Source organism: Trachemys scripta, chromosome 2 (assembly GCF_013100865.1).
Source record: "Trachemys scripta elegans isolate TJP31775 chromosome 2, CAS_Tse_1.0, whole genome shotgun sequence".
Taxonomy (NCBI): domain Eukaryota; kingdom Metazoa; phylum Chordata; order Testudines; family Emydidae; genus Trachemys; species Trachemys scripta.
The window spans coordinates 150,145,938-150,170,227 of NC_048299.1; the positions used below are offsets into that span (position 1 = coordinate 150,145,938).

Here is a 24,290-nt window from a genome sequence, read left to right on the forward strand (position 1 = left end):
GTGCACATGGCTAGAATGCTAGTCACAGTTGCAGAATCTCTATAAATAGGTGCTTTAATGAAGAACCTATTTAGTCTTACAAACACGTAATTCTCTTGTGGAGTTACCCAGCACAGACAACATGAAACACAGATTGCCTCTATTCCAGCAATAGCATGGTGAATCCCTAACTACACCTAAGATCCTGTCTCACATTGCCCTTCTGGGTAGGAATAATTGATTATTTATTTTCAAAATATGGTGTAATTCACCACTTTATGCCAGAATCACAAAACTAATTCTCAGAAATGTTCTTAGTGATTTAGTTTATCTTCAGGTCGGTACTCACTTCCAGACTGGTGCTGGATCTAGAGGACTTTTTGATAGGATCTTCTGATTCCCAGGTAGTGTTGGTTACGCCGCAAGTTTTTGGGCCTTCAACATCTTCCAGGTTTTCATATTTAAAGACTGCATGTTCCTCGCTGTCTGTGAGCTTCAGGGGTTGGATAAGGTATCTTTGACCATGGGTCTTGAAATATCCTCTATGAAACATTTTTTTAAAACCTTCAGATTAGAATGAAGGTGAGGATCTTTGAGAATCCATAGGATTTTATCAGAATAATGATGACTCACATTTGTGAAGCACTTTTCTCCCCTAGTATAAGGATCACACTACACACTAGTGTAATGGTACATAGTAGAATTTTAACAGCCCTCAGATACAATATACAACAGGAAGTAAAAAATGCCATGACAAACTGAAATTCTAGGGGAAATTAGGTTAGAAAAGTAAAACTACTCAAACTGGAATTAAGCCAGTGGAACAGAATTTTGTTCATGACTTTTATACTGATAAGATCTGACCAGAAAATGGAATTTTGATTCCATGGGAAATTTGATATTTTGGCGTTTGTGTTCATCCTAATTCAAGAAGAAAAGATTAAAATTATGCAGAACTTTTCTTTTTAATATTTTAATTGGAAATGTCAAAATGTTTTGTTTTGACATTTGTGATCAAAATAAAATGTTTTCACATTCCAAAATCAGAAGGTTTCATTTCAGTGTGTTAACATGAAACAAAACATTCAGACAGAGAATTCTGCTGAAATCAATCTTTCCCAGAAAATTTCTGTGTGGATGAAACCCCATTTTCTGATGGAAAAATATTCCTTTGAAAATTGTTTGACTAATGTTCCCAGCCCTTCAAATTGTGCAATGGAATCTTTAATGGTTACAAAAGGACAGATCTTTGAATTGATTGTCTCGTGCAAAAGACTGGATCTCCATCAACACAGCTCCACCTAACACCATATTCAAGCACTGGTTCAGCATTGAATGAGAAGATTCAGCATTTCCTGCTGAAGCATCAACATAACTTCCTACTACAGCACATCGGTGTTCCTTTAGTTTCCTATCTAGTATTAGAACCAGAGTGAAAATATGCCATTGCACCCCCTCCAAACAATTGCTGATACCCTCTAGCTTTTTCTTATCCTTTTCCCTTTTCTTTATAAACAGTTTTCTTCAGAAGGAGATCTATAGGATAACTACTCAGACCCATTCTCATAGTGATTTCCAGGGGTGGCTCTATGTTTCTTGCCACCCCAAGCACGGCAGTCAGGTGGCCTTTGGCGGCACGCCTGCGGGAGGTCCGCTGGTCACGGCGACCGGCAGGCTGCCCCCCGCGGCTTGCCGCCCCAGGCACGCGCTTGCTGCGCTGGTGCCTGGAGCCGCCCCTGGTTATTTCACGCTTGTAAAGCTAAACCTTTGAGATCTTACTGATTCATAGCACTGGCTGCAACTGTGACTGTAAATAAAGAGCAAGTGAACAAAAAGCCTTGTAGATTAAAAAGTACATTCTTGTATCATTTCACTGTGAAGACCATTAGCAACAATCTTACTTCAAACCACTGCAGGCACTGATGCTTGCTTCTGAGTCATTATCATTTTGGATGTGACCGTCGTAAAAACAGTGGTCCTGTTAGGAAGCAATGATAAATTGTCATATTGGGCCAGATCTTCAGCTGGTGTGAACTGGCTTAGCTCCAATTACATCCGTAGCATTATGTCATGTTACATTATCTGCGGATATGTCCCATTTGGAGATTATAATTTTTCTCTGAATATTGTAAATTTTGTTTTATATCAAATCTGAGTTACGGTGTTCTGGTCAGAAAGGAGACTGGTACCCCCTCCACCATCCACTTTAATTGCATATGCTTTCAAAAGGAAATTGTGACCTGTGGTACCTCCTGCTTGAAATGGAAATAGAGGGTGACAATTCCCAGGTTAGTTACAGCAGCTCTGTTGTTGGTCTGTTGGCACAAAGGTGCCCTAACTTTGGCAAGTCTAACCAGCGCAGGCTTTCCCTTCCATAGAAGAATCTTCCAGTGGATTACAGCTGCCAAGTTTATTTGCCTTCTGTTGGCCTGATTCAGCAAAGCACTTTTTCATGTACTTAACTTTAAACATGTGTTTCCCATGTTCTCAAAGTTAAGCATGTGCTTAAATGTGGAATAGGGTTAGGATTACCCCTGTATTTAAAGTTAAGCACATGCTTAAGTGCTTTGCAGAATCAGGGGTCAGATTATGTTCTTTCAGTATGACCCCAATGCAGGAAAGCACTTAATTATGTGCTTAACTTTAACACGATTAAGTCTTGTCAAGTCCCATTGAAGCTAAGCCATTAAGAATATGCTTAAAAGTGAACATGTGCTTGAGGATAAAATTTTCAAAGATGCCCAGGTGATTTAAGAACCTAACTTCCAATAGAGCCACGTGGGTTCAATGGGATGCCTAAGTCACTTGGGTACTTTTGAAAATGTTACCCTAACTACTTTCTTGAATACGGGCTTGTGAAATGGCATTTAAACCCACATACAAATGTACTTCTTTTATTGCTCATGGATGCTGGGTTTCACATTACGGTTTAACATCCATTCATCATGATATGTCAGCTTCTTTACAATGAAAGAATCATTGACGAAAGGAACATTATTAGAGAAAATAATGAACAATTGCTGTACACTTCATGCTGATGCAAGGAAACCTGAAAAACGTTTAACCACCGAGCAGTATGAGCAAAGGTGGAATTCCTCAGTCATACAGCATGTCAGATGTCTGTGCAGCATGCCTTGTTTGGAATAATCTTTAACCAAATGCAAACTTCCATTTGGTGAGAGAAATAAATAGAACAATGAGGAATGGCCTCTGTAATATTAAGAGGAGAAATCCTGAAGTCCTTACACAGATTTTACCCATCCAAATTCTATTGTTACTCTCCAGGACAAAGAATATTTATTTCTGCATTTCAAATTGTAATTGTTAAAAAAACATACAATGAACAATGGCTTAAAATAGAGGAGTTTTGTAGTTCAGTGGGTCAAGACCCACAGACATACAGTTAATTAAAAAAAAAAAAGAACTTGTACAGTGACTGCCTTTGTGCTTATAACTGAGTAACTGATTGGTCATGGTCCAAGGAAGCCATCTGGTATAACCTGTAATACATTTTAATGCATCTGCTATGTGGGTGGGAGGCAGAGTACGTGTGTGAGTGAAGGTGTGTTTATCTGAATTCATGATCTCACTGAGATTAGGCTCTTTAAATGAATAACATTGCTCCTTTTGTGAAACTAAGTTATGCATACAGAGCCATAGAATGTTTAGTCTCAGTGGGCCCCATTCCCTTTCCTCCAGGAATTCCAGCAGGTCAGGAGATGTGTTCATAAGCTATAGACATGAAAAATGTTTTCTTTGTTATAAAGAAAGCTATGGTTCGGATTCTCAAGTGGCGTAAATCAGTGCAGTTCCATTGAGGTCAAGAAACACAGCCTCAGTCACTCATTCATGAAGGCGAGTGAAACTATGTCAATTTATACAAGCTTAGGATCTGGATCTTAGGATCTGGACCTATATCTTCCATTAAAGAGTGGATTGTGCTGTTGCTACTATGCCGGTGAATCCCACATGGAACACCATGTGATTACAGATTTGTAGAAGAGCCTTCGTATGTTACCTTGATCTGAGGGCTTGTTGTCACTTCTTGACCCTCATGTGAGTAATGAGTTTCAGAGTAGTCCTTGGCAAATAGATCCCTGGAAAGAATACAATGGGCCTGTTATTCCAGCTAATAATGATGCTGGAGTAATCAAGGGAAGAAGTAATTACATAATGAGCTTCAAACCATTTTTTAAACACTAGCATGCATACTGGTGTTATTTTTAGCATCAAAAGACTAGAGAATTAAGGCCGCTGAACAGTTAGGCCTCTTCACAACCCTTATCCAAACAAAGGGAGATTTCTAAAGTCAACCCAAAGCCCATTCATTGTATTAATATAAAATAACTTCCTGAGAGTAAAAGACTATACCATTTTTAAATACATATATGGACCTGATTCTTTCTTGGGCTACACCTTGGATAGTCATTTGTGCCAGTTCAAAGTGAGTGTGAAACGCTACTATTCTGATGTGTTCGTGCTTTCCACCCACTTTGACTAACATGCAGAGCAATGGAAGATCTGGCTCATCTATGTACAAGACACACCCACATATAGAGATTGAACAATACTTTCCATTATTACCCTCTGTTCCAGTTATTTATAACTTTGTCAAACTTTAACCCGTGGGGATGAAATTGTCCACAGTTGGTTTGTAGTTGAGGCTGATTTTTTTTCACTGTAAGTATAGCTACATTTAGAAAGACATACATATAGGTGTAGATACAGAAATAGAAAACACTAATTGGTCCTGCTTTGAGCAGGGGGTTGGACTAGATGACCTCCTGAGGTCCCTTCCAACTCTGATATTCTGTGATTCTATGTGGACATGATATCCCTGGAATACATTTTTTTAATTCGGCAACCACTGAATACACTGCATTCATTTTGCATTCTGACTTGCTTGCATGCACACTGATCACCAATGACTCAATCTTGCAAGTTTCTGAGCACTCTGGTCCCAGTCCACAAAAGCACTGAAACAGATGCTTAATTTAAAGTAACCAGAGCAGTCCCACAGAAGTCAGTCGTGAATTGGGGCCCAATTCACTTCAGCTAGTACTAATGTTCCAAACCTCTATGAGCAATTTCGACGGATCACCATCTTTTTAAAGAAAGGAAGCTAACACAAAAAGGCTTCCCAATTCCTCTTCCTCTGCTCCCTTCAAATAGTTTGATTAGATTAAAGCAGGGACTAACATTTATTTATTGTTTCTGTTTCTATTTCTGATACATTTAATATAAACCGATTGCCACTTTAAGGCATATTTACACAATCTTTAAAAACACGCCACTTAAAACGGACCTAAATTGACACAACATCAAACATAAAGAATTCAAAAGACACACCCAGCCAGTGCAAAATAACAATTACACGTTATTTCATGTTTGCTCTGTATGATCCGATAGTGTTCTGATATTCTCTGTTTTGTATTATAGCCTCTTCTCTATGTACCTTGCATATACTATATGTATAGGCTAAGCTTCTAAGGCCAGGATGTGTTTCTTATTTTGCAATATTAATTCAGAACCCAGTAAGATTTAGAAGTCTGATCATTTGTAAAATGTCAGGACGACTTCTTATTATTACTATTATAATATTTTTCATTCTGAGAGAGCCTAAGTACCTGCAAACAGGAATCAAAGCTGCAGGAATGTCGTTACAATCACAACAAATGTCTTATATCTGTTTTGGAGTTTTGTCATGCTAGCCAGGCTCTGCTATAGTGCCACTGATTCTATTCTATTCTATTAAGGCTCTTATTCTGCTGCCATCATTATGATATCTGAGAGTTAAAATTTCAGATACACCCATCTCTTAGGATCCTAAGTCCCATTTGCTTTTAGAAACTGTATCCTCAGTGCTGTATAGTACCTCTTTCCAGTGACCTGGGTGATAGAGAGTGATAATGTTATAAGAAAAGAAATTGAACTTACTTATTTTTTTCAAGATGAAGTATCACTTTCTGGCCGTTGACTTTAATTTCATATTGCATCCTGTCGTCATATCTTGCCTGCAAATATTTGAGTGTCATAATGTCGATAGCAATAAGCACCAACCTCACTGTGAATTTACTGGTCTTGAGATGCCAACACCAACTCTGCCACAACAGTAAACCTGCTCTCAGTTCTAGACTAAGCATCAGTTTTTAAATGACTTCAATAAATTGAACTCTAAAATCTAAAGTCTGCTCTCAAAGGTACATGTACAGCTCTGCTGACTTCCATAAGAGTCTCTACTTCGCTTAAGACCCAATTCTGGAAAGCACTCAAGCACATGCTTAACTTTAAGCATGTGAATAATCCCATCCCTATTAATCCAAGCACCTAAGCATGATCTTAACTTTAAGCATATGAATTGTCTTAGTTGAACTCAGTGGTATGTTATATCCCTTTCCCGTACCCTTTATCTGTCTTGTCTATTTAGATTGTAAACTTTTCAGGGCAGGGACTATCTACTACTCAGTTTATGCAGTGCCTAACACAATAGGCACTTGGTGGATCACTAGGCACTATCTCAATAATAGTAATAATTATTAAAGTGCTTAAAGTTAAGCATGTGCTTATGCTCTCCTTTGTTGGGGCCTTTATCCATAGATCTCAAAGTACTTTATAAAGTACAGCAAGTCTCACTACCCCATTTGACAGATGGAGAAAGAGAGACCAAGAGAAGTTAAGTGACTTACTCAACATCCCCCAGCAGGTTGGTAGCAGAGCTAGGAGTAGAACTCTGTCCTGAACCCTCTGATTTGTTCCACCTCCACCCAAAGGTAGATTTGAGGGTGTGGCTGTGCTGCATACTTTGGATCTAAAACTCAACACCCTGAAATGCTAGGTGCTTCTGTTCTACTGTTTTCCACTATCTACCGAGCTCTACTTTTGAGCAAAAAGTGCCACTAATGCCAACTAATGAGTTGGTTTACACTGTGAATAAATGTATGGTCATGAACTAGGAGGAGATTCACCAATCGCATTTAAACTTTGCCACCTACTTTTACTGTGAGACTATCATGGCCTGCCCTTGCAGGGGAATGGATTCAATAGTATGATCTGATGTCTGGATCTAACTTGTCTTGAAAGTTAAGTACACTCTGATCCAAGACAAAACTATCCCATTCCCATGCAAACAAATAAAAAATGCCTCCTTTATTACCCCATTGTTGGGATTTTGATTTCCTGCTACATCTCTTTTATGTAACGTGTGTAGTTTTTGTGGATATACCACTTCATAGTCCTTCACCCCAGGTAATTCCCTTCGTGCAGTCCCTAGGGGAAACAAAAAGATTTGTCAAAACAAATGTATTTATTTTTTAAAATTCCACAGTTTCTAAATGCTGTATCATTTTATTTAATTTTCATGCAATTCATAGAATCCTATTCTAGCACTGCACGATTTTGTTTTTTCACAGAAATAGTTCCAGTTAATCCTCCTCCTGTAGCATGTTTCACCTATTATATTTTACTGGGTGTGATTATGTGCATGTGATAGTTGAAAACTTTTCTCTTTTCTGCTTTTGATTGTCGTCTTTTTCTCTCCTTTTGTTCAGTCCTCTCCTACTCCCTGCTCCCACTTTTTATTGGGGTTTTATATAGGAGTATGGAATATGTTTTGTTCCTTATAAGAACACTTCATACCAGCTGTTTTGTGATCAATATAGTTGTGTAGAAGGATGTTTGTAGGAGAAAGAGTGGTTCGTAGATTTTAAAGCCAGAAGGGACCATTACGATCAGCTAATCTGGCTTCCTGCATAATACAGTCCAAGTGATATTGGCCACAGGAAGGAACTGTAAGAGATGGCAGCAGTGATATCAGACCCTTAGACTGAGGGTGTGCCCATCATTGGTTGATTGGATTCATAGTCTGCGTTTGTAGTTAGCCCCTCAGCTGCTGCTAGAATATCCCGGGACAGCAACAGCCATATTGGCTTTTTTCTCATCTTCAGCTGGCCAAGAGGTTGCAGCTATCTCTTCTGGAAGCAGAATTGATGACCACCATGTTTCCTTAGAACTGAGCTTCCATATTGCATTCCTCATGCGGAAACTATGCCCAGTCCATAGCACAAGCAGTTGGGCGCCACATGGTGCTGAAACCAAACGCAACACTGGATTGTGCGGCCAAAATTTTCAAAAGTGACTAGTGATTTTTTGGTGCCTTGGATTTTGGGTGTCCAACCTGCAACAACCTTAGAGGGTCTGATTTTCATTAAGGGCTAAGCAAACGTGCTCTGAAAATCAGGCCCTGCTAAAACATCTGTCTCAAGTTGAGCATTGGAAAAATTGGACACTAATCTCTTTTGAAAATTTAGCCTGAACTCATTAATATTAATAGCCTGGGCTGAGACTGCACCTTTCTCTTGAGGATATCAAAGCATTTTCCGTGCATGGTTAATTCTCATAACACCGGCGTGAGACAGGTATTTTTATTAGCCCTATTTTATAGGTGGGTAAACTTAGGCATAGAAAGGGTAAGTAAGTTGCATAGTGAGTCAGTGGCAGAGCTGAGAATAAACCCCAAGAGGCTAGATGGCTAGGCGTGTGATCTAACCATTTTTCTCTGCCCCTTCTCACTTGAGTAAGTTGGAAAATTTCCATCAACATGTCTTTTTTTCCTATGGAAAATGGCTTGTTGATGAAACAGAAATTTTTGCCAAAAAAGTTCTGGTTTTGTCCCCAAAAAAGAGGGTTTTCACTGAAAACATGAAAATCTGAATCTTTGTATGCCAAAATCAGAAAAATTTCAAAGGGAACTATCCTAGGGAAAAATACATTTCACAGACCGCATACAGATGCTTGCATACTAGAAGTATCAGTTGGTAGAATATGGATATTTTATCCAGCAAAGCGTATGTATTAGTATGGTCAAATCTCATTAATTAACTCCTCTTTAGGCTATTTAAATGTTCTACGGATTCACACAAAAGCCCTGTAGATATCCAAGACCAGAGTGAGTTAAATGCTAAAAGGCCCTGAGGCTATGAAACTTTGGTCATGACTGACTGACAGCACACTTCACTGTGAACAGCTGTGCACAGCACTACTCATCATGCCAGAATACAAGAAAACCAGTTAGGTAATCAGGGAACCTCATGGTTAGTCAGTACATCAGCATGTGCACATTTTGCAATACCCAGCAGTTGTCTCCTGTGCCATTATTCCATGGGAGAGCTGCAGTCTGTATTAAGGGTCAGATTGTACTTTGATAGGCACCTGCCCACACTGGGGCCATTTCAGAGCTGCATCAACTAGTGTTAGCTCGAGGGTAGATAGTTCTTTGGGGCAGGTGCATCCGGCTGTCCCAGGGGCTGGTGAGTAGGTGTGGGTGGGGATTGTGTTAAGGAAGGTGCAGTAAGTTACCCTTCTCCCCTTGCCCTCCCCCGCCCACCCCGTGCATCTGGCTATCTTCACTGGTTGGTGTGCAGATGGGAGCAGGACCATGGCTCTTTTTGGGTGGATTGCAACCAAATGGGTGATAGCAAGGAGTTAACCATGAGCTGAGGAAGGCCCGGGGGCTTCAATTGTACCTTCCCTATGCAGAGCCGGCTCCTCATTCCTTCTCTTGCTCCCCTTGTGCTATCACGATCTAGCCCTAGTCATGTTGCCAGTGTTTTTTTGCCAGTGTGTGTTTTCTGTCCTACCTGAAGAGCAAAATTCTCCTCTCAGGGCTCTCAAATCTCTATTGGGTATAATGCTGAGCTCAGCGCAAGGGTAGGAGAGCAGATTGCATTTCAGATGGGCATTGTGGATTTGGCTGTGGGAGCCCAGCCCTTATTAAATTATTAGCTAAGCCTGTAGATCTGGCTAGATGTGATCTTGCTTCTAGATCCCTCTGTCGACAAACTCAGACCTTGGAGCAGTGCACAGAAGAAAGACTGGGACAGAGCATCTGTTTCAAGGTGCATGAGTGTTTTTGAAAAATCTGACCTATTTCATGTGAACAGACTAATTTCTGATTGTTTCTGAGTGGGAGGAATATAAATAGAATTTCCACTCAGGCTGCACAGGATTTGTGGCACCTGTGTGTCTTTTATGCACTAGGCCCAGCTATAATCTGTTTACTCTAAATATTATTCCATCATGCTGTACACCGGCCTCTGCTGAGTAACCCCATGATCTTAACTCTGGGCTCACTCCTCCAACCTTCTGTACAACCCATTTATTGCATTATATCTGAGGCCCCAATGCAAGAAAGCACTTAAGCCCATACTTAAATATAAGTCCAATGGGACATAAGCACATGCTTAAGTATTGTCCTAAATAGAAATGCTTTCTTGAATCAGGGTCTAACTTAGTTTTTAATCTCTTTGCAGCAGAGAACTTGTACGTATTGGGTAGCATCTAGCATACCATTAGGTACGATTAGCATATTACATAATAGCTGTAACAGACCAGTTGCATAGGGGCCTTCAGGAAGAACTTGATTGTTCTGGATTGCTACTGATTCCTTTGTGATGTTGATCATTACTAGACATATGTGGGTATATACACGAGTCCATCTATCTTCCTATCCCAGGTGGCTGCAGTGAATCTTTTACTCCTGTATTATTTCCATCTACCATGATCTCCCTTTCAACAAGCTTTGAGAGAGCAGAAGCCATATGACTGATGCACTGGACCAGCGGTTCTCAAACTGTGGGTCGGGACCCCAAAGTGGGTTGGGACCCCATTTGAATGGGGTCACCAGGGCTGGCATTAGACTTGCTGGAGCCAGGGCCTGAGCCTCACCACCCAGGGCCAAAGCCCGAGCCCAACCACACAGGGTGGCGGGGCTCAGGTTACAGGCTCCCAGCCCGTGGCTGAAGCCTTGGGCTTTGGCTTTGCCCACCTCAGGGTGGCAGGGCTCGGGCTTTGGACCCCCTTCCTGGGGTCCGGTCGTAATTTTTGTTGTCAGAAGGGGGTCGCAGTGCAATGAAGTTTGAGAACCCCTGGTCTAAACTATTCCAGAGAAGATCTAGCTTTGTGTCCTCTGGACACTATTCTGTATCCACAGAACAAACAGCTCAGCTAAAACTGCTGGCATTTATTCACTTTACTTTATGAGGCAATTAGAAATAGTCTCACAATGGAAGGGAAGGCCCCTTTATCATTCCCAGCAGAAAGAGGATGCACCTGGCCCCAGAGTGTTCTGGGCCAATGGGCAACATGTCTCCTAGTTTTTGCATTGCTTCTGCTACAAGCAGCTGCCAGGCTGCGAAAATATTTGGTAGCCAAAAATGTTCTCTTGTGCTGCCTTCTGAGCAATATTAGCCATTGCGTTTGCAAAGTGATCGGAATGTAAATGGCTGTACAGTGCCCACTACTTCAGATATGGAACAATGACTAATACTGGTACCACTGCGGTTCAGCCTATCCTAGCTGCTGGATCTGGATCAGAGTATTACGGTTACTCTGCACCTGTTAGATCTCCATATCCGTATAGCTTCTTTGTCACCAATCCAGAACTGAGTCATGAAATATTCTCTAATATCTATGGTAACAGCTGTTCTTGTTTTCCAAGCTGCTCTTGTTCCCTCATCCTCTAATCCAGCGGTTCTCAAACTGTGGGTCGGGACCCCAAAGTGGATCACGACCCTGTTTTAATAGGGTCACCAGGTTTGGAGTTAGACTGTCTGGGACCCGGGGCTGAAGCCCAAGCCCGAATCCCCTGCCTGGGGTCAGACTTCGGCTTCAGCTGAGGGCGGCAGGGCTCAGGTTACAAGCCCCACACCTGGGGATGAAGCCCTGGGGTTTCAGCTTTGGCGCCCCGCTTGGATGGGCTCACGCTTCAGTCCCCCCTCCTGGGATCATGTAGTAATTATTGTTGTCAGAATGGGGATCGCAGTTCAATGAAGTTTGAGAACCCCTGCTCTCGATGATAACCACACTCCTGTTTTGGACAGATCGCGCCCAGTGTGAGTCATACACTAGTATCAGTGTGATGTGGTGTGAAAGCTCTTGATATCCCTGTCTGGAGCATGGAGCCACATCCAGAATCCATTAGGATCACTAGAGTGAGAGGGCATTAGGATGTGCAGAACTAGAATCCGGGTGTGGGGCTCCTGGGTCCAAATTGGAATGAAAACAAAAAAAATTCAAAGTTTCCCACAAAATGATTTTGGGGAAGGGGGGGGGGGAATTGTTTTGCACCAATCAAAACATTCCATTGTGTTAAAGTTGAAATGTTTTGCTCTGATTTTTGACTTTTTAAAATGTTATGTTGTATCATAATTTATAATATAAAATAAAATACATTTTGAAATGAAAAGTCATTTCAATGCATACCTTCAAAATGCTTTGTTCTGAAAAGGTCAAAACGCTTCATTTCAACTTTTGTTTTTAAAAAACTGAAACTTTGTTGAAATTGACACATTGCCATGAAAAGTTTCTATTTCAATGACATTTTTGACCCGTTGTGGCTGGTGGCATTTGAAATGGACTGGGCAAAGCACTGGAAAATGTGCTGGAGGTAGGGAACATACATGTACATGATGGAGGTGGCAGGAGAGACATCTTGGATGACCCAAATGGCCTTTTTCCATCTCCCCTTGTGTACGTGGATATGTTGTATGTCTGTCTGTTTAGTAGTGAAGTATGTGGTAGAGCAGTGGTCGGCAACCTTTGAGAAGTGGTGTGACGAGTCTTCATTTATTCACTCTAATTTAAGGTTTCGCGTGCCAGCAATACATTTTAACATTTTTAGAAGGTCTCTTTCTATAGGTCTATAATATATAACTCAACTATTATTGTATGTAAAGTAAATAAGGTTTTTAAAATATTTAAGAATCTTCATTTAAAATTAAATTAAAATGCAGAGCCTACCAGACTGGTGGCCAGGACCCGGGCAGTGTGAGTGCCACTGAAAATCAGCTTGCATGGTGCCTTTGGCACGTGTGCCATAGGTTGCCTACCCCTCTGGTAGAGGTATTGTGGTAGTGAAGAGCTTACTAAGGGTAAGAAGAGTTTTTCAACTTCTGCACATGAAGAACATCAGTGTATCACGACCTGATTTTCAGAGGTGCTCGCACATGTGACTTCCCTTGAAGGTGTTCAGAGTCCCTGAAAATCAGATTCTATCCTTGAGATATCACAAGGCCTATGTACCGCATAAGCCCCCTTTAATCCTGTTGCATGGGGGTGAATTTCACCCTAAGGGACAAATTTTCAAGGGTTCATCACCTACATTTGGGACCAGAATTTCAAAAATAGGTCAGCTCCTATTTTAATCACATAAATAAAGGCCAGGTTTTCCTAAGCGCTCAGGACCCAGCATCTCCCATTGTGACACTTGTAGATAGATTTTCAAAAGAGCTCAGCACCCAACGAATGTTACTTTCTATGGGTCTGATTTTGCAGCTACTCCATTTGAGAAGTAAATAGTTTCCTTATGTAAATAGTTTCAGTGAAATCAATGGGTCTCTTCAGTGAATAATGTGAGCGAGCACTAATCAGAGAATATGAGTTCCTGAAACAGCCCCTAGCTTGACTTTGTCTAAAATAGGAAAAGTGGTTGAGTGGTGTTAGTAAAATCAACCTAACCAAAACTTCCTATTGCAGATTCACAGTAACGCCTTTAGCTTGATTTTTAGCAAGTCAAATTACAGGCTCGATTGCTCAAGTTAGGTTGGGTTTAGCTAGGTAGCCTGATCTAAACCTGACCTTTTCTCTAGTCGAGACAAGCCTTACAGTTTAATACCTTTGGTATGTATTTCATATGAGGATTTTTAGCTACAAGATTCTGGGTGTGTTAAGTAGGCAGTTATATTTTGTTCTGTTTCTAATAGTTTTCCTAGAGTCAGTTCTTCAGAGTGAATGTACAGTGTCATCTTGTTTTGCTTCAGGCATGATTTTAACTCAGTTTTTTCTGAGCAAGAAATGTATTCTGGATCTGTTACAACAGGTAAAATATTGGTGATAAGGCATAAATAAATACTGCAATTTCCCAACCATCTTAAATCAGGAATTAACACCACTAGTTAGTGTGGATCTACACATGAAAACGAAATCTGTTTGATCAAGATATATAAAGTCTCAAGGGGAAGATTTTCAGAACTCTTCACAAGAAAATGCATATAATTCCATACACAAATCTGTTTAATTCTGTACATAATATGTGTGTGCACTGAAGACAATTACATGTCCAAGTGACCACGAATTGCATGTGCGAATATTTGTGCATGTCGTGGTCTGAAAATCTGCTCCTGATTCAAATAGCAAGCAAGCAAGCAAGAATACACTCAAAAACTAATGTATGGCACCTCATATAGAATATGGTTAAATAATTATACTTACTTAATATTGAAAGGATTTAATATATAATTATTTAATCATATTCTGAGTGATCTCAAGGTATTATCCTGGTGCTGCATAAATATATGTTTATCATTCTATTTCAATTGCAAGTAGACGACTTCTGTTCATTTAATTCCAATAAAATTATTTCTTTTACAATTAAAATGTTGTAAATGCAACAAATTAGCCAAGTTGAATAAATTCTCTCACAATTGTCGAAAAATGGTTTTCTCACTTCCTCAGAACAAACTTGTTCCAAGTCTTGAGTCAATCTTTGTCCAGTTTAGTCAATCGGGTAAAATGTTTTCTTTACTAATCTGCCTTTCTCAAGAATTTTAATGATTACTTTTTAACTTTAGTAGTGAAACAAAAACCTCTATATTCAGCAACGCCATTGTCTTCAAGTGACTTCATTTGGTGTGAGTACAACAAATGAAATCATGGTTCTTCAGTATCAGCCACCTGTTAATAATTAAAAACTCATAAAAGCTATAGAAACGTATTTGTCACTGTACTTAGCAGCGATTTGATAAAAGGGGAAAAAACTTACCTCGGTGTTGAGAAAGGAGCAAAGCTGTAGAAATCAGAAGTACTTTAATCATGTCAGCTAAGCCTGGAAAGCGGTCTCCTTGCTTGGAAAAAGACTGGCCTCTAGCTTCTTCCTACTTTAACCTGCCCTGCCTTCTGCAGTGAAGGAGGGAGACTGGGTCCTTCAGCTTTATTCTTGTTCCTACATGAGGAAGTGTTTACTAAAGGTGTTGCACAATTTTCAAGTTACAGCAATGCCACTACATGCGGAAGTTCCTGCCAGTTAGTTGGTGTCACTTGAATTGTGATATACTGATTGCTTTTTTCAAATGATTTCACAGAGCTACTGCCTCTCGCCAAAGGAACTGGAATTGTCCGAAGGCTCTTTTTTAGTTTAGCCTGGCTGGTAGAAAACAAACATGGCTGCTTACAATGCAGGGGGCTTTTCTTTTTATGCCGTTAGAGTTGGGATTATATGTATGTTCATGCCTTTACATGTAAATACAGGGTTAGGGAAGAGAGGATCAGAGACTGTGGAATGTTGAGCACCTTATACTTCCATGGAGAATTAAAGATATGCAGTGGATTTCAGCACCACAAAGATTTCAGGTCCTGACTTATCACCATTTAATCAATGTGAATTTCAGTTTGTGCTGATTAGCATTTAAATTGTAAGGCAGGGTAGGGCTCTGAGCAATAAGTAAGGGGAAAATAATGGCCAGTCTGTGAATCATTTCCATTTTATAAACACTGCACTCATGTCCCCTCCCCCATGACGCCTGCATGAGTGATGTTCGCTTTGGGCTGATGATGTAGCTTTGGAATATATTGAGAAGTGAAAATGGAAATCATGAAATCAATGAGAACAACCTGGAAGTCAAAAATCTAGAAGGAAAGAAACAAAGTAAGTTTCTACAATTTAGACCTTGCCTACACTACAAAGTTATACTGCTTTAACTATATCGGTGTAACTAAAGCAGTACAAACCCCCTAGAGTAGAAGCAGTTATGTGAATAAAGGGGCTTTATGCCAGTTTAGCTTTGAGAAGTGTAATAACTATATTGGTATAAGCCATCTTTATACGATATAACCCTGTCCACACTCGGTTTTTCCCCCTACTATACTATATCAGTAAAAATTCCATCTCCTAACAGAAGTAGTTATACCAGTAAAACTTTCAAGTGAAGAACAGGCCTTACTTAGGTGTTTAAACATAGTTTTAGGTGTCTATCTCAAAGCATCCTTATTTGGAAATATTGGTATTAACCTCCATGTTTTTCAGTTCTAACCCTTGGTTAAAAAGCTTTGATAACATGTATTTAATCTACAGGGTGCAGTGAGAGTTAGGGGTCTGTCTGTCTGTCTGTCAGTCAGTATTGTAAGTCTCAATACATTGAGCTTTCCTTAATAGTCTAGATTCACAAGGATTAGTAAAACAAGTCCAAGGCTGATTGCAATATGTAAGTCTATCAGTAGAGGTAGCAATTTAATAAAAACTGATTCCAAGACAAGGGCCCAATTCTCTGTTGCCTGATACTTTTTGTAGTCATTACACTAAGCTAAAGCTATTGTAAAATGGGTGTAAAACTCTACAAAATTAGAATGGTAGCATTTTGCAATCACTTTGCATTTACTTTGCACTAGTGTAAATGACTACATAAAGTGCAGGGTAGTGGAGAATCTAGCCCAAGCTTTGGCACAGTGACAGCGTTTTTTTACAAAGTGTCACAAATGTAAAATCCTTCCTCACAGGAGATCATGTGGGCCAAACACCCTATCTGGGCCCTGGTCCTGCTTTGGGATCTGCTAGTGCAAACCCTGTGGCTTATGAAGAGACACACTGGCTTCAAGTGAACACTGCATGGGCCCAGAAGTCTGTGCTAATAGAACCTGCCACAGAATAGAGGCCTAAAAGAGTTGAAGTGCACATATTTGTACCCAATATCTTTGTTCCCCTTTCATAGAGGTTTAAAAAACACTATTTAATTAAACCTCCCAACACCATATACAGTGTGTCCATTTCCCAGATGGGTAACACCGAGGCATTTAATTGAGGGAAGTTAAGTGATTTGCCCAAGGCCACACAGTGGCAGAACATGGAAGAGAATACATGGAACAGTCCTGATCTCCAGCACTGGTGACTAGGTCTATGCCCCTCCTATATTCAAAGAATGGAACCCAGGCATTTTGACAAGCCACAATTGACAATTGATGCCAATGATAATCTCTAATTCTATTTGTTTCCGCTGATGTGATCTGTCTTAATTTCAGACTGTATTTTGCCCACGCAAAGAACACCACGGTGGACGGTTCTCTCCCATCTCCATTAACGTCATGCCTCTTGCGATAGGTCTGTAAGGAGCGAAACCTCATTGGGACAAAGTTGTAATGCAACACCCCTGGGACAGAAAGGCTCTTTGGAGGTAAGTACTTTGGGGCACTCCTGCTTGGTGACACAGAATGTTTACTTTCTGCAAGACAGCTGCCTCCAAATAAAGCAAGAGGTGTAACCAGCCATGGTTGCTCCATACAGGGCAAGAGCCATCAACACTAGTACCTCAAGAGGCCTCATTGTGAAGGGTGTGTGCACACACAATGTAACTGTATTTTAATAACGGCAAACCTCGCAGAGGGGTTGCATGGTTTAATTCGTGTTTGCAAGGTGTCTAGCTGATGTAAGGTATTTGAGAGGTCTTATGCAAGTGAGAAAATATGTATAATTATAAATAAAGACAGTGTTGCCTACTGCATAGACCATTGAGTTGGGACTCAGGAGACTTGGAATGTATTGCCACTGGCCTGCTGGGTGCCTGTTGCAAGCCACTCTGCCCCTCTGTGCTTTGATTTCCCCATCTGTAAAATGGGGATAATGATACTGACCTCCTCGAAAACATTTTGAGATCTATGGATGAAGAATGCTATAGATGAGCTAGGTATTTACTTGTTTGTTTGCTTGCTTGTTTATTGTAGATGTGCATAGAAATCTGAGAACATTTTTGTTTAAAAGAATACTTATAAAGTAAATCTACTGGGCCATATCCTCAGTTAGTATAAATATGGTTGCACTCGATTGCCAAAAAAATTATCTTCATCTGAACAATTATGCTTACAATTGTCTGGCTTCTTCCCAAGCATTCATCCCAAGGCATGAACTCAATACAATGCCTTTGAACATCATCCGTGTCCATAGTGATCTCATAAATTAATTGTTGTTTTTTAAAAAAACTGTACTTTCAAAATCTAAATGAATACAAATTAATCCTGAAGACGGTTACGGCATGCCAAGAAGCTGACAATATTAGCACCAGACCATGTGATGATGAACGAAGTCCCTGGATGGAGTGGAAAGGGCTTTGGATGTAACTTTAAATGGTTATCCTCTTGTTTCAGGGATTTCCTAATGGCCTAATACTTTCTAGCGTCTCTCTAGGTAGGGGATCAGAAATATATTCATACAGTATGATCTGATTGGCATGTAAGCTATCATTTGCTTTTTCAGTATCATTCATCCTCACTGTAATGGCCAGGCAAGTAGATTTTGTTCCTGGGCTGGTAAAATTTTATCACAGTTTTTGCAAGTTTGGTTTATTCCACCTTTAATTTCGATAACTAGCATCTTTGCATCTCACCGCTAGTTAGTTTACCTTAAATATGCATCACATGCTTTGTTTAATGAAAGGAGGAAAAAGCCAGATGTGTTATCAAAATCCCACAATAATCTATAATCTCTAAGGGTGAAATTCAGCCCTGTGCAGAGGCCCAACACAACCCTATGCTGCATTTACATCCTGAGATTAGGAATTAAATGTGGATTAAATGCAGAAGGATGGTCCAGTGGTTAGGATGCTAGGCTGGGACTCAGGAAAACAGGGTGCCATTCTCAGCTCTGCTACTGATTCCCTGTATGACCTAGGGCAAATCAATTAGGAATCGGTTGTCAAAGGTTTTGAGATGCCTAAAGATGCAGATGAAGCACCGAACTCCCATTAATTTCAATAGAAGTTGGATCTCCGGGCCTCAGTTCCCCACCAGTAAAATGCTGATTATGGCACTTCCCTATCTCACAGGAGTCCTGTGAGGTTCATGACATTAGCAGCTGTGAAGTGCTCAGTGCTTAAGGTAATGAGGGCCATGCAACTACCATAGCAGAGACTTTATGCTGGCCCCATGCACAATTTCAAGAGAGTGGTTCAACTTCTAGTTCTCAGCAAATGGGGACTGACTGTTAATAAGTTAGTCCCTGCTGGTATGTTTTCAGTGAGCATGTGACATCTGAGACCCAATTGCCATCCCAGAACATTCCTTTGGTGATGGGCAAACTGATTTGGATGAAATAATAATGCCCATCTTCCCACTGCCTTCTCCACATTTCCTTTCCCAGAACTCAAACCCAAGCTACATCCAAAAAAAAATATTTCTGAGATACAAATTCATTAAGCTTTTGCATGGTCTCTGAGCATCAGGGTTCTAGGCCGACTGTCCCTGTTTGCTCCTTTTCTCTGTTCTCAGCTACATTCTAACCTTCCCCCAACATATTGCTGCTTCTTGCCAGCCCAGCATCTCCTCCCTCCTTCTCTACAGGTAATCTGTAGCCCAATTAAGTCAGTGAAAGCCTTGCTATTGGCTTCAAGGGACTTTGGCTCTGTCCCTCATATCCCTCCTTAAAACCTACTTCTTCCATGAAGCGTTCCCCTCTCTTGGTCTCCCTGCATTCGCCTAGATTACCCTGTTTGGTCTTACTTGTAATAAGGTGCAATCTCACAAGTGCAGAGTCTCTCCTGTGTGATACTGAGTCCCCTCACTTCCCACTCAGGTCCATTTAGAATCTAAGGAAGGGCCTTAGATCACAAACTCTTTAAGGCTGGGCCCATGTCACGCTTTCTGTCTTGTGGAGTTGCATATGCATAATATAAGTAGATGATAATGAAAACTCTGTCCTAGGTCCCTCCCTCTATTCCTTCCTTCTCCTTTTATTTTAAAGGAATTCATTTATTATTACAACTTCCTGCCCGATTCCACTATGTCTACTGTCTTTTGCTTACCTCATCCTTCCACCGCATCAGTACGTAAGAGGAATAAGACTGCCACAGCACGTGTTGCAGGAGGAAGCATGGCAGAAGGGGGAGTAACTCTAACTTTTCCTAACAATTTGTCTTAATAGGGGCCTGATTCCTCATTGCCCTGCATCCCGAGCCATCATTTGCACCAGTGCAAAGTGTGCAGTGTAAATGATGAGGCAAAGCAATGGAGGATCAGGCCCTGTTATCATCAAACTCTTCTTTTAGAAGACGTTCCTTTCTCCTTTAAAATCAAATCGAAGTGTGGCTTTGCAAAGGGGCAGCAAGTCGTTGTGCTGGCCTCAGAGTGGAGAAGGAAGCGAGTCTATGACTCGGGGCCTGTCTACACTACCAAGTTTTGTTGACAGAACTTAGGTTGATACCCAAAAGTCGACAGAACAAAAATCACCAAAAGAGTGTTCACGCTCCCTCTGTCGACAGATCATGTCCACACCGGGGACACCATCATCGGCAGGATGAGCAATGCACCGTGGGTATGTATCCCACAGTGCAGTGTTGTGGGAAGGAAGAGCTGATCGCTGCACATCTTGGAATTCTCTCAGAGTTCTCCCACAGCCCCCTCAGCTGCGGAGAGCAGCATCATGAACAGCTCCGTGAGCTCTCCGTGCTGAGGAATGGCAAAGCAGCTCAGCAGTCTGTCCCCCTCCCCGCCCCCGCAGCAGCAGTCTGCCTGCTGCTGTGTTCCTAGTGCCGGGCAGAACAGGAGCATTCCAATGATTTGCCCTTTATTGGTTCCCCAAAGGGAGCAGCACACAGATACTTCCCGGAGCTTTGAAAGGGGAGGGCAGCAGAGATCAAAACACAGAGCAGAGCAATCCGGGCAGGCAGTGTGGGATACTAGCGGAAGCCAGTTCTCTCGACAAAACAATCGGCAGCGTCTACACTGGCTCTTTGTTGACACTAAAGGGAGGGGAAAAGACAAAAGTCTCTCAGAGGGATGGAAGTTTTTTGTCGCCAAAATTGGGCGTTCTTCGCGACAAAAGTCCCACTGTAGTGTGAAGAAGTGAGGTTCTTACCCACGAAAGCTTATGCTCCCAATACTTCTGTTAGTCTTAAAGGTGCCACAGGACACTCTGTTGCTTTTTACAGATTCAGACTAACACGGCTACCCCTCTGATACTTGACTGTAGTGTGTACGCTCTTGCTGTTCTGTCACCAAAAGGCAGTTTTTGGCGACAAAACTTGGTAGTGTAGACAAGGCCTCCGTCTCACAACCTATATCCTGGTCTTCCCATGCTCCACCGAGGAAGCACCCTACTCCAGGACTATAACTAAGGCAGTATACCTGCCTCTCTGGCCCAGCATATCAGTGCAGCCATTCTAGCCAGTGCATTGGGGGAGTGGAGCAAAGGCTAACTCCACTCCATCCCACCAGTGGATCTACTGTCCATGCTTCAAACACTGGTATAGTAAGCCAGTGCAAACAAGTTAAAGGGCCGGTTACACTTTCTTGGTCCTATGTGTTGCCCTGCAAGCTGGGTCACAATTTGATCCTTAATTTTAATTTGGGGATTTATGTCACTGGGAAAAGTTCAGAAGAGAGTCAGGCACATCCCTTTTGTCTGTATTTATTTATTTGCAAAGGGGGAAGCAGAAATAGTTGTACATGGATGATGCTTCTGCAATGGGTTCTTGTCACATACAGCACATACCAAATATTTTACCTGATCTTTCCTATCAGTCTAATCTTGCTACCACTGAAGTCGATGGGAGTTTGGCTTTCAGCTTTTGGGCCCTGATTCAACAAAAACGTAAAAGTTCTTCAACCAGGAATGCACCCATTTTGCATTAGGGTGACCAAATGTCCCGATTTTATAGAGAAAGTCCCGATATGCGGGGCTTTGTCTTATAAAGGCACCTGTTAATTCCCGCCCTGTCCCGATTTTTCACACTTGCTATCTGGTCACCCTACTTTTCATACATGTAAATCCTTACAAAAGATACAAAGCAGTGAAGAATCAAGCCTACTAATGACTTCAGCGAAGTCACTCTGTATTTACCCCCTGTGTAACTGAGATGAGAATTTGGCCCTTTTGTTTTCTGGGAATACAATTTCCTGCTTCTGACTATTACCACACCTGAGTCACATCTGATAGAAAATACAACAGTTCCTTTGTGTGATATATCCCTGCTGACATGTGGAGGTTACAGAAAGGTATTATCTGGTAAGTGATTGATTTCTTACCCACGGGGGACAGGAAAGAATTTCCCACACCTCCAAAATACTACATTCTATAATTAATCAGGGACATTTTGCCTTTAGCCTCTATCTGAAGCATCAGGTTTTGGCCACTGCTGGAAACAGGACTCAAGACTTGATTGGCTAGAAAAAAACAGCCTCCATTTCTAGTGGTTTGGCCCAGTAAGCCGAGTGCTCTGAACCTGGTTCTCCACTTCTTTGTATCTGTGTGCAAAGTGAATGTAAGAATGGATTAAAACTTTACACCTACTTTGCCCTGGTGTAACAACTATGGAGGGGCCAAATTCTCTGTTATGCCAGTTTAATTCAGAGTGGGCTTGATTTTCGTTTACATTAAGCACCCTTTATAGTGCTCTGAGAGTGTAAAGTGAGTGTGAATGTAACTGAAGCACACTTTAAGGTCCTTTTACACTGCCTTATTGTGAATGAGAAGCTGACCCAATGAATCTATTAAGAATAATATCTAGCTGTTATATAGCACTTTTCATCAGTTGATCCTAAAGTACTTTACAAAGGAGAGCAGTATCATCGTCCCCATTTCACAGATGGGAAAACTGAGGCACAAAGAGGGGAAATGACTTTTCCCAAGGCCATCCAGCAGGCTAATGGTAGAGCCAGGAACTAAAACCAAGGTTTCATGAGTCTCAATCTGGTGTTTTAGACCCAAGGTAGTAGAGTCAACTCACAGTTACTCTGATTTTCCTGAGACCAAAATATGGCCCACAAGTATCCCTCCTGCTGTACTCTGACCTCTACACTATACTATTCATAAGCTCCATGCATCTGCCTAGACCTCTGATATGATAATAGGTTCTGGTGCTAGAAGCATGAGGCCTTCTGGAATGCCCTTGCCAGGCACACATGTATAAGCACTTGATCTGTGACTCTAACACTTCCTGTCCATCCATATGGGCTCTGTTGGAGAAGTAGGTTTGGTAACATTGTGATAGATTAGAAAACACAAAGAAACATTAATATTAAAGCTGGTTAAAACTTGTATTGCCAAAAATGTTCCCATAGGAAAATAGTATCAGAGGGGTAGCCGTGTTAGTCTGAATCTGTAAAAAGCAACAGAGGGTCCTGTGGCACCTTTGAGACTAACAGAAGTATTGGGAGCATAACCTCCTTATCTCCATACTGATTTATACCTGCCTCTGGAAATTTCCATTACTTGCATCTGAAGAAATGAGGTTCTTACCCACAAAAGCTTATGCTCCCAATACTTCTGTTAGTCTCAAAGGTGCCACAGGACCCTCTGTTGCTTTTCCCATAGGAAAATGTAATTCTGTCAAGATTGAAATTTTCCATGGGAAAAATGTCTAATTCCTTTTTTTTTTGGTCAATGTTCCTACAGGGAGAACTGAAGTGAAAAATGTTGGCTTTGAAATGTTGAATCATTTGGTTTTGATTGAAAATGTCAACATCCACTTTGAAATGTTTGGAATTTTTTGTTTGGTGAAAATTTTCAATATTTTGAATTTTTGTTCCAACTCAGAATGGAGAATAACTTTGACAGAGTGAAATTTCCCACAAAAGGAAAATTCTATATTTCTAATTAATATTATTTTCCAGATAAGAGTATGGAACTCTTTGAGCCTATGGTAAAATGCACACTGGTGCACAGGGTCAGTACCCAGGGCCGGCTCCAGGGTTTTGGCTGCCCCAAGCAGCCAAACAAACAAACAAAAAACGCTGCGATCGCGATCTGCAGCGGCAATTCAGCGGAAGGTCCTTCGCTCCGAGCAGGAGTGAGGGACCATCCGCCAAATTGCCGCCAAACAGCTGGATGTGCCGCCCCTCTCTGAAGTGGCCGCCCCAAGCACCTGCTTGGTAAGCTGGTGCCTGGAGCCGGCCCTGCCAGTACCAAGGTCTATGTACCACTTAAGCCCTATTTTGAGGTCTGTGGTGGGAGATACCGTATACTGGCCCTCTGTGACTTTTTTTACCCCCACTACAGACAGAGCTGCAGTTACTAATTCAGGCATGAGGAATATGAACTCGTCATTCCTGGAATATGATGTCAAGGACCCCAAATACTGCACATTAAAGCTGCCTTGGATGGAACATTCTTCTTTTAGTTTCTTAGAAATCAGAACCAGATCTGGGCAACAGACCTAAGAAAACAGTTATGAAACAATTACCAGTCTCGCTAACTCACAAAGTAAATTATTTCTTTTCTAGCTATGCAATGGAAGCCTAGCAGAAAGGAAGATATTATATTCCAGTTTTGAAATCAAACT

At 41.2% G+C, this 24,290-nt stretch overlaps 1 protein-coding gene across 1 annotated transcript in view; it reads right to left on the reverse strand.

Annotated features, from left to right (window-relative positions):
* Positions 1–14,967, reverse strand: part of LOC117872949 (zinc metalloproteinase-disintegrin-like ohanin) — a 43,620-nt gene extending 28,653 nt beyond the window's left edge. The window contains exons 1-6 of the mRNA XM_034761833.1: positions 14,795–14,967; positions 7,133–7,245; positions 5,917–5,993; positions 3,998–4,076; positions 1,881–1,957; positions 329–521 (exon numbers count right to left, since the gene is read on the reverse strand). Coding sequence (XP_034617724.1) covers positions 329–521; positions 1,881–1,957; positions 3,998–4,076; positions 5,917–5,993; positions 7,133–7,245; positions 14,795–14,846 — 591 coding nt within the window. The 5' untranslated portion in view covers positions 14,847–14,967. The remainder of the gene's footprint in view (positions 1–328; positions 522–1,880; positions 1,958–3,997; positions 4,077–5,916; positions 5,994–7,132; positions 7,246–14,794) is intronic.
* Positions 14,968–24,290: the final 9,323 nt, after the last annotated feature.